General features: G+C 54.6%; 2 protein-coding genes across 3 annotated transcripts; one reads left to right on the top strand and one right to left on the bottom strand.

Moving 5' to 3' along the window:
- The first annotated feature begins 3,074 nt into the window (after positions 1-3,074).
- Positions 3,075-4,915, top strand: Fgf22 (fibroblast growth factor 22). The gene is made up of 3 exons (XM_051177676.1): positions 3,075-3,272; positions 4,504-4,607; positions 4,686-4,915. Exons 1-3 carry the CDS (start codon positions 3,086-3,088, stop codon positions 4,881-4,883), a joined length of 489 nt encoding a protein of 162 aa, XP_051033633.1. The 5' UTR covers positions 3,075-3,085; the 3' UTR covers positions 4,884-4,915.
- Positions 4,916-6,682: 1,767 nt separating this feature from the next.
- Positions 6,683-14,046, bottom strand: Rnf126 (ring finger protein 126). 2 transcript variants are annotated; one of them, XM_051177454.1, is made up of 9 exons: positions 13,862-14,043; positions 9,680-9,738; positions 9,512-9,575; positions 9,090-9,334; positions 8,596-8,664; positions 8,461-8,530; positions 8,021-8,114; positions 7,823-7,938; positions 6,683-7,143 (listed from the first exon to the last, which is right to left on the bottom strand). In XM_051177454.1, the coding sequence occupies exons 1-9, from the start codon at positions 13,934-13,936 to the stop codon at positions 6,994-6,996; spliced, it is 942 nt and encodes a 313-aa protein (XP_051033411.1). In that variant the 5' UTR covers positions 13,937-14,043; the 3' UTR covers positions 6,683-6,993. The 2 variants fall into 2 exon arrangements, with proteins under 2 accessions (XP_051033411.1, XP_051033412.1); XM_051177455.1 differs by having other exon boundaries at positions 6,994-7,143; positions 8,025-8,114; positions 13,862-14,046.

The raw sequence follows: 14,046 nt of genomic DNA, 5'->3' as shown, positions 1-14,046 counted from the left end.
CAACCCTCACTAGGGAATTATAGGGGGCTCCACACTGACCACGCCCCCAACCGTCACTGGAGATTCTAGGCGGGGCTCCACCCTGACCACGCCCCCAAGCCCTCACGGGGATTCTAGGCAAGGGCACTGAGTCAGTCTCAGCCCCCCCCACACACACACACTCCATCTCCTGCCAGTGTTTACCTCAGCTCCCCAAATATGATTTATGGCCAATGATAGGTTGCCACTATAGTCACTTTCCACTATAGTCAAAAGTCAACATGTCAATGGAGAGAAGAATACTATTCTGAAATTGAGGTCAGGTTTGTTTATGACACGCTTGTGGTCTCAGATATTCAGGAGAATGAAGAGTTTGAGGACAGCCTCTGTTGTTTATGAGACCCTATGTCAATCAAGAAACTGAAAAGAGGTCTTGGTATGTGTGAATCATAGCTAGAACCTCTGCCTAGAATCCTCTGGGGGGGGTCAGGGTGGAGCCCCAGCTAGACTCCCCCAGTGACGGGCTGGGGGCTTGGTCAGAGTGGGGAGCCCCACCCAGAATCCCCCAGTGAGGGTCTGGACAGTGGCTTAGGAGTTTAGGAATAGAGCCTAACATGTGGAAAAGACCTGGGTTCAATCCTTAGCACCCTCCAAGAAAAGATTCCTACTGGTTTCTTTAGAGTAGTAGCTCCTGCCTGTCTTCCTAGTACTCAGGAAACTGAGTTCAAGGCCAGCCTGAGCTAACCTATAGAGTGAGATTCTGGCCTCGTCCTCAGCCCCATAACCGTAGAAGTAGAGAAATAAGTCTGAGAGATAATCTGACTTCTACATTTGAGCTGTGGCATGTATACCATTTCCTCTTAGACAATTAAAAGTTAATCCAAAATTGAATAAATAAGAAAGAACCAGACTGGTGGTGCACACATTTATAATCCCAGCATTCAGGAGGCAGAGGCAGGTGGATCTCTATGAGTTCAAGGCCAACCTGGTCTACAGAGAGAGTTCTAGGACAGCCAGAGTTACACAGTGGGAACCTACATTGGAAAAAGCAAAGGAAAAGAAAGAAAGTCAGACTGTTATGGAGGGTGCACACCTGTCATCCCAGCATTCAGGAGACTGAAACAGAAGCATTTTGAGTTGGAAGGTAGCTTGAGACAACAAGTGAAATTAGTTAAACATAGTTACCACGAGACCCAGCAATTGATTCCCCACTCCTAAGTATGTGCCCAGAAGAAATGAAATCCCACTTTTGCACCAAAACTTAAAATATTTCAGAATGTGGAAACCAATTTCAATAGGTAGATGACAGACACACAGCATGGGCCATCTCTATCTTGGAATATTACTCAGCCATGAACAGGAGTGAGGCTCCCACACATGCCACAGCTTGGAAGAATCTTAATGACTTGGTATTCAGCCAGGCATTGGTGATATACGCCTTTAATCCAGCACTTGGGAGGCAGAGTGAATTTCTGTGAGTCTGAGTCCAGCTTGGGCTCCAAAGCAATACAGAGAAATCCTGTCTCGAAAAACAAAACAAAAAAAAAAAAAAACAAAACAAACAAACAAAAGGACATGGTATTCATTGGGAGAACCAGATCCAAAGGCCAAATAGTGTGGGTCTCTGCGACAGGAAATGACCAGAACAGGAGAATCCAGAGACAGGAAGTGAACTCAAGAATACTAGAAGCTGGTAAGATAGGATGACTCTCATGGGGAGGATGGAACAGTCTGGAGTGTGACAGGTGAGGGTTGCCCAACGCTTATGCACTAATAACTCAGTTTATACTTTAAATGAGTGATTTATATGGTATGCAAATTATATTTCAATGCGCTGTTATTAAATTAAACCAAGTCAGACACCTCCCCAGGCGTGCATCCAGGCCTCTCAAACAAGCAATCTAAAAGTGTCCAAGGGTGTGGCCAGGGGCTTCAAGGTGTTCATTCCAGAGGGAAGATTCAAGTTTCAGCTGTCCGGTATTGTGCCTAGACTTTCTCAGTGTACTCTTCCAGACAGACACTCACAGAGGAAGCACACAGGTGTGGACTATCAGGAAGGGTCATGGTGCCTTGTGCTATACATGTGCCATGTGAGCTCCAGAGGGACCCAGGCATGGGACACGATGGTCCATCTTATCCTGGGCACCACCCCCTGGTGTGACCTACTGAGGCCAGAAAGAGACTGGATCTACTGAGCCACCAGGAAGGAATCCTGGCATCCTGAAGGACTGGTTGTCCTTCCAGAGGACTCCCCCAAAGGAAACTTGTCAGCTAACCTCACCCTGCTGTTATTTAAAGGTGTTGCCTGGGGCCAGGGGCAGGGAGCTGACATTGAGGGCCAAGGTTCCCCAGCACCAGTGACCCTAGGCTGCATCTGAAGGTCATTGAACCCACCCTCAGAGCCACTGGCTACTGGGCAGGTGCGGGTGACCATGGCTGCCATGGGTGTCTCCTGGGGATAGGTGTGGCTGCAGTGACAAGCAAGTGTGGGGGTGGACACACCACCCTAATTCTGCTACCTAGACGCTGTCCTCTTGTCCTCAGTGACCCTAAGCTGGTGGTGACATACCTGTCTGTCCCTCCTGCACAAACACAGGATTTAACATCTGTCATGCTGTGTACTATTCACCCCACCCTTTCATGTCCATCCTTCCACGGCAGAGCCCCCTCTGGAGAGGTAGCCTCAATCTCTAAGATAAAAGAGACCACATTGTCCTGTACATGCTCAATCCAGCTGGCCAAAGTTACACCTTCTGAAATCCTCTGGTTTCCGTCATTGTCATGTGCCCATTTCTTATACAGCCCTCTCTTGTTGCCTCTGTACCTCTGTCTCTTTTCATTGTCTTTTGTCTGTTTCTTTGTGATTCCTTTCTCCTGTCTCTCTATCTTCAATTTCTGTTCCTCTGCGATCTCGGTCTCGTATCTCTCTACTCCTGGACCCTCACCCTCGGGGTGACAGCGACCAGGACAAACAGGAGCATAGAGCCCTCGTGTGTGGTGCTCAGGGCAGAGGCCCCGCCCCCGCGCGCCCATTGGACAGCTGCGGCCCTAACCCCGCCCCCGACCGTGCAGCTGGGCCACCGCGCACAGGCGGGCACAGGTCGGGATGCGCCGCCGCCTCTGGCTGGGCCTAGCCTGGCTGCTGCTGGCGCGGGCACCGGGTGCTCCGGGAGGATACCCGCATCTGGAGGGCGACGTGCGCTGGCGCCGCCTCTTCTCCTCCACCCACTTCTTCCTACGAGTGGACCCCGGTGGCCAGGTGCAGGGGACGCGCTGGCGGCACAGCCAGGACAGTGAGTGCTGGGGTGGCTGGGTGAGATGGGCACACCTCCTGTGGGCTCCTAGGCAAGTCAGGGATCAATGGGTGGAGTCACCGGACTAAGTACAGGGTCAAAGTGAGATTGCCTATAGGAGCTGTGCATGTCCAGTGGGATCATGAGGCAGGAATCCCGTTCCTGGGATTGCGACCTGCCTGAATTGGGGTTCCCAGACACCCCTATTTGGCAAATGAGGCAAGGGATGCCCTAATCTCAAGGTCCTGCTAAGAGACCAGGAATGGAGCTGGGTCCTGACAGAACCCTGCTTTGCACACAGAAGGCCTTTGATGAGTGCTTGTGGCATGGATGTGGCAAAAGGAAAAGCTGGAGATGATGCGGAGGTCACAGCCAGCTCCCCTAATGCTAAAGTCTGGCAGGAGTTCCTAGGAAGGCTTGAGCTCAGCCTTGGGCAGGTGACAGGGCACTGCCCATCCCAGTGGCTTTCATCTGGGTTCCAAGGCCCTCATTAGGCCACACGGGATGAGGGCTGTGACAGGGGACTGGCTGGGCAGGTCCATCCATGGTAGCATAGCCAGGCAGGGTGGCCCCAGGCTGGGGAAGAGGCCCAGCTGAGTGACCTGGGCCCTTCAGTATTTCTAAGATTTAGATCCCACCTAGATAGTGATAGGGGCGTTACGTTCTTTCCTTAATGTGGTAGCTACCATGTGGTGCTGGCCGAGAGGATGCAATGCTGAGATGTCCCACTATCATGGACCTTCCCTGAGGTGGAGCAAATGCACTCATTCCCTAGGGGACAGAGATGGTGAAAGAATGCTGTAGCTGATGGTCCTATTGTAAGGCCTCCCATAACTGGTTCCTGGAGGAAAGCTGAGGGTCAGACAGGTAGAGCTTGCCAGGGCTATTCATGGAGGATGGAACAGATGTAGGAGTCCAAAGCTGGTTCTTCCAATCCTGGGCCTGTTTCCCTTTTGGAAGTAGGTACAGTTGACACCCCCCCCCCCAGGGTTGTGTAGGCTCTATGAAGCAGAGGGCATACAGTCAGTACCCAAGCATGGCCTGGCTCCCTAGGGTTTTCCTGGCTAGCTCCTGGTGGTTGTGAACAGACTCCTCTTCATTCAGGGAAGGCTCTGTGTTTGTTGTGGAGTCCTAGTCTCCAAGGTCCATGCCAGCTGAGGTTCGAGACAGAGTGATGGGACTTGGGAGCTCAATGTGGCTGCTGCCTGACTGTGCACTTCTGGCCCTTCAGGTATTGTTGAGATCCGCTCTGTCCGAGTGGGTACTGTGGTGATCAAGGCTGTATACTCAGGCTTCTATGTGGCCATGAATCGCAGAGGCCGCCTCTACGGATCAGTGAGTGATGGGCAGTGGGCAGCCATTGGGTGGTAATGGCTGGTGGGGCAGAAAACCAGCCTCATGCCTGCACTGTAGCGGGTCTATTCTGTGGACTGTAGGTTCCGGGAGCGCATTGAGGAAAACGGCTACAACACATATGCCTCACGACGCTGGCGGCACCACGGCCGACCTATGTTCCTGGCACTGGACAGCCAAGGCATTCCCCGACAAGGCAAGCGGACACGGCGGCACCAATTATCCACACACTTCCTGCCAGTGCTGGTCTCGTCTTGAAGGGCTTGATGGCGGTTAAGGAGGCAGGGGTAGCAGAGAAGGCCTGGAAGATCTGGAATTGGGCAGCAAGGGGCTCAGATCAGAGATCCTGTGTCCACACATGCCCTTCCTTATCTCACAAGCTGGGTACCTGCTGTGTGCCAGGCATGGAGAGATAGCAGGGGATACACAAAACTGAGTTTCCATCCATCTAGTTTGGCGTTGAGGATACTGCCAGGCTCAGCCCGATATGCTCTGGGCACAGCATGGAGAGGCTTGGAGGTGGGGACACACCAGGTGGATAAGGGCCACGTTGCAGAGTGTGGACATGTTGCAGACGGCATGGCCCAGGTGGGTGTCAATAGTGACATAGACCTATTATCCCATGTGATTGGAGTAGGAGCTGGAGCTAAGAGCACTTCTTGGTCTTTGAGAGGGATTAAGTTTAGTTTTCTCACGAGGTCATTCACAATCACCTGTATATCCCACTCCCTTTCCTGGCCTCCGCAGGCACCTCACACATGTGTACATACCCCGCTCCCCACACACATAAAAAAGATACACACACACATACATACACACACATTTTTATTTTATTGAGACAGAGTCTCTACATAGCCCTGGCTGTCCTGGAACTCACTCTGTAGACCAGGCTGACCTTGAACTCAGAGATCCAGCTGCCTCTGCCTCCGAGTGCTGGGATTAAAGGCATGTGCCACCATGTGGGGCTGACATGGAACCTCTGGACACTAGATGGTTCACTGCTGTGTTCCCTGGAGTCACTGGGAAAGTCACCTAGATCACAGCCTGGAGACACCAGTGTTAGCTTCTGTCCCAGAACCATCAACAATAAATTTCTTAAGCCTTGGTGAGCGTGGTTGCTGGTCAGAGGCAGGACACATAGTGTGCCCGACAGCTTTCAGAATGGATGCCGTGCCAGCATCTCTGGGAAATGTCAGTCTGCACAGTACCTTGGGTGGTGTCCTTCCTGCTCTCGGGCATCAGGGTGGGATGTGGCTGGCAGCTTTGTCATCTAAGCACCACTGACCTGAGGAAGATAAGACTTGTGCCCTAGACCATGGCAGAGTAGGTCGATCGAATGACACCACAGCAGTGCCTGGCCTGTGGTGAACACACAGTCCTCTAAGCTCTTCAGGTCTTAAACTTGAGGACAGGGTGATTAGGGTTCTGTTGCTGTGACTACTCTGGCTGTGGGAATGCTCTGGTCTCCTTCATGGATGCTCAGGAGGACGACTGGGGATTTCTTCACCCAGGACAATGCTGGCCTGCCGCTGGGTGGAGCCCTTACAGATGTTGGAGTCCAGCACCCCCAGCAAAAGCAGGCAAGTGGTATGTGGATAAGACAGGTCCAACCTCAAGGCCACCCACATGCAGGGCCTGCACCAGATGGCTTCCCACCCAAGGGATACTGAGAACAGTTGAAATTGCCTCCTGTTGAACACTGCCATGGCCTGCCTGGGTCTCTTCAGGCCTTCACCAAAAGCACAAACCCACCCCATGAACTGCCCCACCAGGCAGTCATGGACACCCTGGCTGAAGGAAGACGCCAAGCCATGGGCTCTGCTTTTTGAGTAGGTGTATTTTAAATAGCTTTCCAGATAACACACATTTCCCTTAAAAAAAAAAAAAAAAAAAAAAAAAAAAAGTCTGCTGGAGCAGTTTGTTCCTGGGTCTGCTGGTCACCCTCGTGGTCCCGAGGCCGGCACTGGCTGGGTGCTGGGCCCGGCCTCCCAGGGCATGTGGAGGGCTGGGTCTGGTGACAGTTCTGCTGCCTCCACAGATCATGCATGGGCCGCACGTGGCTCAAACGTCCATTTATTTCAAAGCAGTAATAATTTAAAATCATAAAAACCCTTCTGCCGTTGAACATTTGGAGGGTGAGGATAAAGACGGACTGAAGGCGCCTGATGGGGACATGGGGCCCATGTGCTTGCCTCCAAACAGGAGTAGCCATGGCCAAGTCCGAGCCTGTTGCAGCCTGGGGCCCGCCAGGTGCTGCTGGCCACCATGGGGCAGCACCTCTAGTCCACGGCCATGGCGGTGCTAGGGCACCTGGGGCAAGTAGGATGACCGAGCCCCGGGCGTGGGTGGATGGGTGGCCAGGTGGGACTCAGGAGTTGCTTGTGGCATTCTCGTTGCTGGGCGAGCTGGACGAAGATGAGGATGAGGATGACGAGAAGGCCACCCCAGTTAGACCTGGGGGATTGGTGGCCGTGTTCTGTCCAGTGAGGCTCTTGCGGCAGACCGGGCAGCTGTCATGCTTGAGAGAACAAAGGAAGAGTTAGAGAGAGGGAGGAACAGGGTCAGGGCCTAGGTTTTTGTTTGTTTGAAAGATTTATTATCTATACAGTGTTCTGTCTGCATGTATCCCTGCAGGCCAGAAGAGGGCACCAGATCTCATTACAGATGGTTGTGAGCTACCATGTGATTGCTGGGAATTGAACTCAGGACCTCTGGAAGAGCAGCTAATGATCCCAACCACAGAGCCATCTCTCTAGCCCCCAGGGCCAAGGTTAACATCAGGGGCGTGACCAGTCTGGCTCATGGTTGGAGCCATGATTAGGGTTAGAATCAGGTCTGGGGTCCAGGTTAGGTGGCAGACAGGCACGGCAGCAAAGGCAGAGTGAACACCCATGCCAATGCTAACATACTCTGACCCAGGAATTTTTTCTGGATCTGAGTTGGGGTAGAGTAAAGCCATTGCTAGCATGAGGTCAGCCTTAGGATCCAAGTATGAGTCAAAGTTAAGTGAAGACAAGCATGATAAAGACAGGCTCAGAGTTAAGGGAAGGAAGGTATAGTATAGTCAGCTGAGTCATGACTAGTGTTATTCGCTTAGGATGAGCACCAGGTTTCTGATTGGCAGGCAAGCAGATTAGGGTTAAGGTCAGAGCTGGGTCTGGGTCGATGGGCTGCCTCAGAGTGTAGGGCAGAGTCACCTGCTCTAGCCAGGGCACAATGCAGCTGTCATGGAACAGGTGGTTACAGGGCAACTGCCGCACACTCTCACCCAGCGCGTAGTCGTCTTTGCACACGGGGCACTCCAGCCCTGAGCCTGCAGAGGAAGCAGGTCACTGAGAGGCATGCCTGGGGGGGGGGGTCCTCTGGGGACTCTGTCCACCGCCCTGTGAGCATACCCACGTGTTCCTCTGTGACAGGGACTGTAGGGAGGGCCTGAATCTTCTCCTTGTCTGCGGGTGGGGGGCCCGTGTTCTCAAACTGATTGAGGAGCTGAAAGACAAGGAGGAGCAGTGACCTGAGGAGGGCATTGTTCCTAATGGGGTGGTAGGGGTTAGGGAGTCTCTACCTGCCCAACTCTGCAAGGCTGCAACCAGAAAGACACACCAGGCCTATTAAATCTCTGGGCCATCTGAGGTATATAGTTCTGGTACAGGCCACTGTCCTTCCTAGGACAACAGACATCCTTCAAGAGGCAGAGGGAAGAAGGGACTGCCCACTGAGCTGTCTGATGCCAGAGGGCAGAATGCAGGGGCCTCCAGTGCTACAGAGACTGCACCCCAACTGCCTTACTAGGCTGGCCTCCTGGCCCCCATAGATGCTCAGTGGCTGGCAGTACCTGTGTGATGATGGTGTCCAGGCCGTTGGCCCCCCAGGCGTAGTCCATTGGGTTCGAGTGCAGGACGCCCCTGGGGGGAGAGGCCGGGTCAGGGGGCGCAGGGTGGAAGGGGCCGAGCACCCGTCCCCTACTCACCAGGGACCAAGACCCAGGCTGGGTACAGCAGCCGGGGAGATGATACCATTCACGAGCTGCTGGATGATCCTGTGGGAGAGATGGCGTTACAGGGGCCTGCAGTAGCCAGCACTACCTCATCACGGGATAGAGGTTTGTTCTGCAGCCCCAGCAGGCAGCTAGCCTCTACCACCCAAGTGCTAGCATGACAGGTGTGTGCCCTCCTACCCAATGGGAGGAAGCCACTGGTACAAACTGTCACAGGGACTCCAGTAGCCAGAGGCCATGGGACATGGCAACAAGGGCATGGAACCCAGCCTATTCTATTTCCACAGGGAGTTGGGGATGCAATGCTCAGCTCTTGTGGATGACCCAGGCTCCTTGGGTCCAGTCTAAGGAGAGAGGTAGCCAGATGGCTCTGACAGGTAGCCATGTGACTCAGAGTCAATGGAGTGTGCTTGTCTCAACGTCCTCCTGTGGCAGTGAGGCCCCACCAGCTACCCTGGCCCACTCACCCTTCCAGTGTGGGGACACCTTCATGCCGGCCAGTGGCCCGTCGGGCAGTAAGGCGAGCACGGGGCTGCCGGGCCCCATACCGATGACGAGACTGGTGCTCTCTCTCCCGTCGGCTCTCAGGGTCCCTGCCATCATCGGCCTGTGCCCCAGGAGGGAACGTGGGAATCTCAAAGCTATCATCAAAGATGCCAAAAGCAAACTGGCTATACCCCTGCGGCAGCGTGAACAGGTGCTGGTCCACACTCTGTGGAGAGAGGATGCAGTGAGGCCTCCATGAACCTCAGACAGCCAAGTGGGGAGGGAATCCCACAGATGGGAGACAACTGTCAGGGCTAAGAAGAGCTCCACCAAGTATGAGATGGTGTGTGCCCTTCTGTGGGACACACACAGGAGGACCTAGGGACCAGGGACCCTGACTCACTTCGAATGGCTGCCGGTTCTGGTCGGTGGGGGCTGTGGAGGGAGCAGAGCCATTTTCTGTGTTCCTGGGAGAAAAAGAGCCTGTCACCTGTAGCTGAAGCCCCTCCTAGGTCCTCAGGGCAGGCTGCCAAGGTTATGGCAGCCCCCCCCCCCCAGCCCTCATCACTACCTGGTCTCTTCTGGAAGTTCCTCGATGAAGCCAGACTCGCACCTTGGGCAGATGTAATCCTGTGGGAGAGGGAGGGGTCAGTATGGCTATCCATCCCATGCCACATATGGCAGTCTTGTCTAGCCTGCGCCTGAGGCACATAGGGTAATGAGGGCAGTAAAGGCCTCCTCCTACAGCCTTAGCAACTCCAGAACTTAGCAACTCCTACAGAACTTAGCAACTCCCTGCAAAGTCTCCAAGCCTGGATTCCTCCAATGACCTCCCAGTCCCAGTGAAGACAAGACAGTGTGTAGCCCATATTGACAGGACCTGCAGTCCCTTTTTCAGACACACAATGGTAGGTCAGAGACAGCCAGGGACCCATGTGGGGATAGCAAGAGGAAAAGCCTGGACACCAGGCAATGCCTTTCCAACTAAAAGCCACATTTGTGTTTTTGGGGCCAGAACCCACAGACCCAGAGGCCAAGGTACCTGTGGGGACACTACCACACACAGGAAGTCCTAACAAGGGCAGAACATGCTTCCCACAAGGCCACAGCTGTTGAGTGTTAAGGCAGTGGTACCGGCAGTCAGCCAAGACCTCTCACTGGCAGAATGGACCCTAAATCAAGGATAGCCACAGGCCTGACCACTGTGCTTTTCAAAGCACATGCCACGCTATGTCTTGCTCCAGCCAAAGGCAGCTTGCAAGCTGTTGGACGAAAGTAGAACAGGTAAGGAAGGTGGCCCACTGCAATTTGACACGAGGCCTGCTTACCACCCCTGCAGACACACCTCCACAGCAGAATGCACTGCCATGAACACGTGAAGGGGCACGCCACTAGTCACCAGAGCAACGGCAGCATGATTCAGTTGACCTGAGACAGCCAGCAGACCCATGGCAGGCCTCACCAGAGCTGGGTGGTCAGCGGCACTATTAGCAAGGCCAAAGGCTGACCAGTATCCTCTCGCTGGCACAATATTGCATTAGCACATGGTCTGGCATACTCTGCCTCAACCTCCACATCCAGCCATCCCTCACTGGCTGCAGCACAAGGGACACAGTTGGGGTCAGCTTGTATCCACTGCTAAATATATCTCTCTTCCTCTCCCTCATAGGTACCTGATAGCCTGTCACAGTAGCTGGTGCCAAGGATCACCCAGCAGAGGCCATTCTGCCTTGCTTGGTCCTGTTACTCTGCTCCTGGGAGCATCTGTCTCAGTCCCAGTGACATCTTGTCCAGAGAAGATCCCCAACAGAGATCTGAGGCTTAGAACATCCACAGGAAAGTGGGCACCCTATGCTCAGGTGACCCCTTTAACACATTCTCAAGGACTACTCTGAGTGCCACAGGGAAGGCTGGGGGACCGATTCCAGGCATTGTTGGTCACAATGTCACTGGACTACAGTCCCTGGTCTTCAAAGAACAGGCAGCTTCCAAACTGATGGGGTGTGAGGCATAGGGAGCCACAGACCCAACTCCATGCCCATGGCTTCTAGTGTAGACTCATCGTCCTTGGGGACATGTGTGTCCCACATCCCTAGATGCAGCCAGCCACTACCTGCCCCACAAGTCAATGCAGCACCTTACTCAGCATGCCCTCTGGTCTGCCACCAGGAAGGCTCAACGCCTCCACCATGCCTGGGACTCTTATCTGTAGGAGTGGCTCTTCCCAGAACCCAAGCCAGGTTCCCTCGGGTTCCATCCCATGCTAGGCCCTGTGTTCACAAATGCAGCAGGCATTGGTTTCCCTCATCTGCTTCCCTTGACCCATGAGGCAGTGAGCATGGAAAGTGAGGAGCCAAGTTGCAGGTGTCTGCCCATGACACCCTATGTCCACACCTGTTTGTCACATGGGCTCCACAAACACACCCTGCAGAGGATCAAGTCTGGGCAGGCACTGCCCACAGCCTCTGGTTCTAGCCAACTCATCTGCTTCCTACTGAACACGTTCCCAGCCAAGCAAGCAATCTTCCCAGCACCCTGAAGCTCTGCCACTGCCTGGCAGCCACAGCCCACAGGCAGGACATAGATTACCCATTAGATCGGTGGTTCTCAACCTGTGGGTCGTGATACCTTTGGGAGTAGAATGATATCAGGAATATCAAATATTTACATCACAATTCATTAATGGTATCACAGTTATGAAGTAGCAATGGGAATACATTTATGGTTGGGAGTCACCACAACACAAAGAACCGTATTAAAGGTTCACAGTGCCAGGAAGGCTGAGAGCCATAGTGTTAGAGAGACCTGGGGTACTACTCATTTGTCTGGGATGGGCAGAACACTGGACAGCTTGTGACAGAGTGCCTGGCTCAGGGCCACAGCTGAGAAGTGGCCTCTGACTTCAGACCAGAGCAGCAATGGGCAGCCCAGGGCCTGTGAAGGTACCACCAATGAAGTGGGTGTCTCTAGGAACCAGTTCAGGTATCTGGAGTGACAACTGTCACTACAACTGCATACAGGTCCCCTCTAAGTGTCCTATCCTGGAATGTAGATCATGGCAAATCCCACTGAACCCACAGACGTGCCCCAGCTCCCTTTAGCATGCTAGCTGCTCATACAGAAACCATCCATGCCACTGTCTAATCACTTGTCACTCCCTGGCTGGCCTACAAACCCTGAAGAGCAAAGACCATGCTGGGTCACTGGGACTTACGGGAGGGCCCTTGCCAGGCACAGTGGCAGCCAGAGGTCAGGGTCCTCCTTGTTCAAAGCCACAGGGCCAGCACCTTGTGCAGTGCTGGCCCCAGTGAGGAAAAGCCACAGCAAGGTGTTCACCTCAATCAGGACATCTCCTAGCAGGAGCCCAGGCTTCTGTTCCCAGAGCTCACAAGGATGTTGAGAGGGCTGCATAGTTCCCAGCCCAAGCCCAGTCCCCAGGCAGAGCTCAGGAGACAGATGAGACACAGCAAACAGAGAAGCAGAAATAACAGTCAGGGAGACTCCCACATTCTAAGTTTGCATGGCATCCCAGATTCCACTCTCACTGCAACCTTTTCGTTATTGCTGTTTTGTGCTTGTTTTTTCTAGACAGGGTTTCCTTGTGTTGCTCTGGTTGTCCTGGGACTTGTTATGTTGACCAGGCTAGCCTCAAACTCCACTTGCCCCCGCCTCCTGAGTGCTGGGATTACAAGCATGAGCCACCAAGGCTGGTCAAGCTGAGTTCTTGAAGCTAAAATCACCCTGAAAAGTGCCAGTATCACCACCCATGGAGTAGTGTGCAGAGACCAGAAGAAACTTTACCAACTCTCAACACCTGCCCTTCACCTGGACAGCCTATGCATGGCCCAGCTACCACTCCACCACCTTTGCAACGCAGTGTGGCTTACACCAGACCAGGTACCACGTCCACGGATCCACCCAAGCTTTCTTTTCCCTGGCCTGGGAAGGCTGTGGGAGGCTGCAAGTAGAGGAAAATGAACCCTTCCAAAAGTGAGCCTCAAACCTGGGTATAAGACAAGAAATGCCTCGGGGGTGAGTGAGTGCTACCCTGGGATCCTAAGAGCTACCCCACCAGTGATTGGCCAGATGGACCTGGACCTGGGAAATGGGGAGGTCTAGGGACACCAGACACAGAACTAGTCACTCTCAATAGGCTTGTAGGAAGCCTGGGCGGCACCTGGCCAAAACCACCTTGAACTGGATGCAAAAGGCCCCAGGACACCCAAGCAGAGTCCTCGGGCTGCACATGCCCAAAGCCACCTGGAAGCAGGAGGCTTGGGGATACTCTGGTGGGGGCTTGAGACACATCTACCCAAAGCTACCAGGAAGCAGCGGGAGGCGTGGGTACAACCCAGGTGGGGCCCTGAGGGTGCGGTTGGCCAAAGCCACACTGAAGCAATAGCACAAGGCCTCTAACAACCAGGTGGGGTTCCTGTGCAACCGGCCCAGACCCCCAGGCTGCGCCGTCGGACCCGTAACTCCTCTAGGCGCAGCTGTGAGGCCCGGGGCGGCGCTCGAGGCCGCGCTGCTCGCCCCCGAGTCTTGGCCACGCGCTCGGCGACCGTCCCCGGCGCGGAGCTCAGCTTCTGATCACCACGGGGCCCGACCAACGCCACGTCCCCCCGGGGGCCCTCCGCCGCCACCCTGGGTTCTCGGACCTGCCCGCCACGTTGCTCGCACTCCACCAGGTCTCAGTTTCCCCTCTAGACCGCCTCGCGCGCACAGCCCCGCCGCCCTCCCGTCCGGACCTCACCGGCAGGCGAGGCACGATCTCCACCGAGCAGCAGTGGCAGAAGTACCGTCCGGGCTGCGGAGACGCCTCGGCCATGGCCACCGCCGCCTCCGCGTCGCCCGCCCCCCGCGCGGCACCCGCCGCCGGCCGTTTGCTGCTCCCTCGCCGGCCGACGCGCCCGCGCACGCTCACGCATAGCACGCACG

Source organism: Phodopus roborovskii, unplaced genomic scaffold (assembly GCF_943737965.1).
Source record: "Phodopus roborovskii unplaced genomic scaffold, PHOROB, whole genome shotgun sequence".
NCBI lineage: Eukaryota > Metazoa > Chordata > Mammalia > Rodentia > Cricetidae > Phodopus > Phodopus roborovskii.
Note: the sequence above shows the minus strand (reverse complement) of the source record. Positions and strands in the feature narration are given on the sequence as shown.

Excerpts from the sequence above, each read along its gene's own strand:
- Fgf22 (XM_051177676.1), top strand. The coding sequence starts at position 3,086 with ATGCGCCGCCGCCTCTGGCTGGGCCTAGCCTGGCTGCTGCTGGCGCGG. Across the intron at positions 3,273-4,503 it reads CTGGCGGCACAGCCAGGACA|GTATTGTTGAGATCCGCTCT; the intron begins GTGAGTGCTGGG and ends CTGGCCCTTCAG. Across the intron at positions 4,608-4,685 it reads GAGGCCGCCTCTACGGATCA|CGGGTCTATTCTGTGGACTG; the intron begins GTGAGTGATGGG and ends CCTGCACTGTAG.
- Rnf126 (XM_051177454.1), bottom strand. The coding sequence starts at position 13,936 with ATGGCCGAGGCGTCTCCGCAGCCCGGACGGTACTTCTGCCACTGCTGC. Across the intron at positions 9,576-9,679 it reads GAACTTCCAGAAGAGACCAG|GAACACAGAAAATGGCTCTG; the intron begins GTAGTGATGAGG and ends TTTTTCTCCCAG. Across the intron at positions 8,531-8,595 it reads AGCCTGGGTCTTGGTCCCTG|GGGCGTCCTGCACTCGAACC; the intron begins GTGAGTAGGGGA and ends CTCTCCCCCCAG.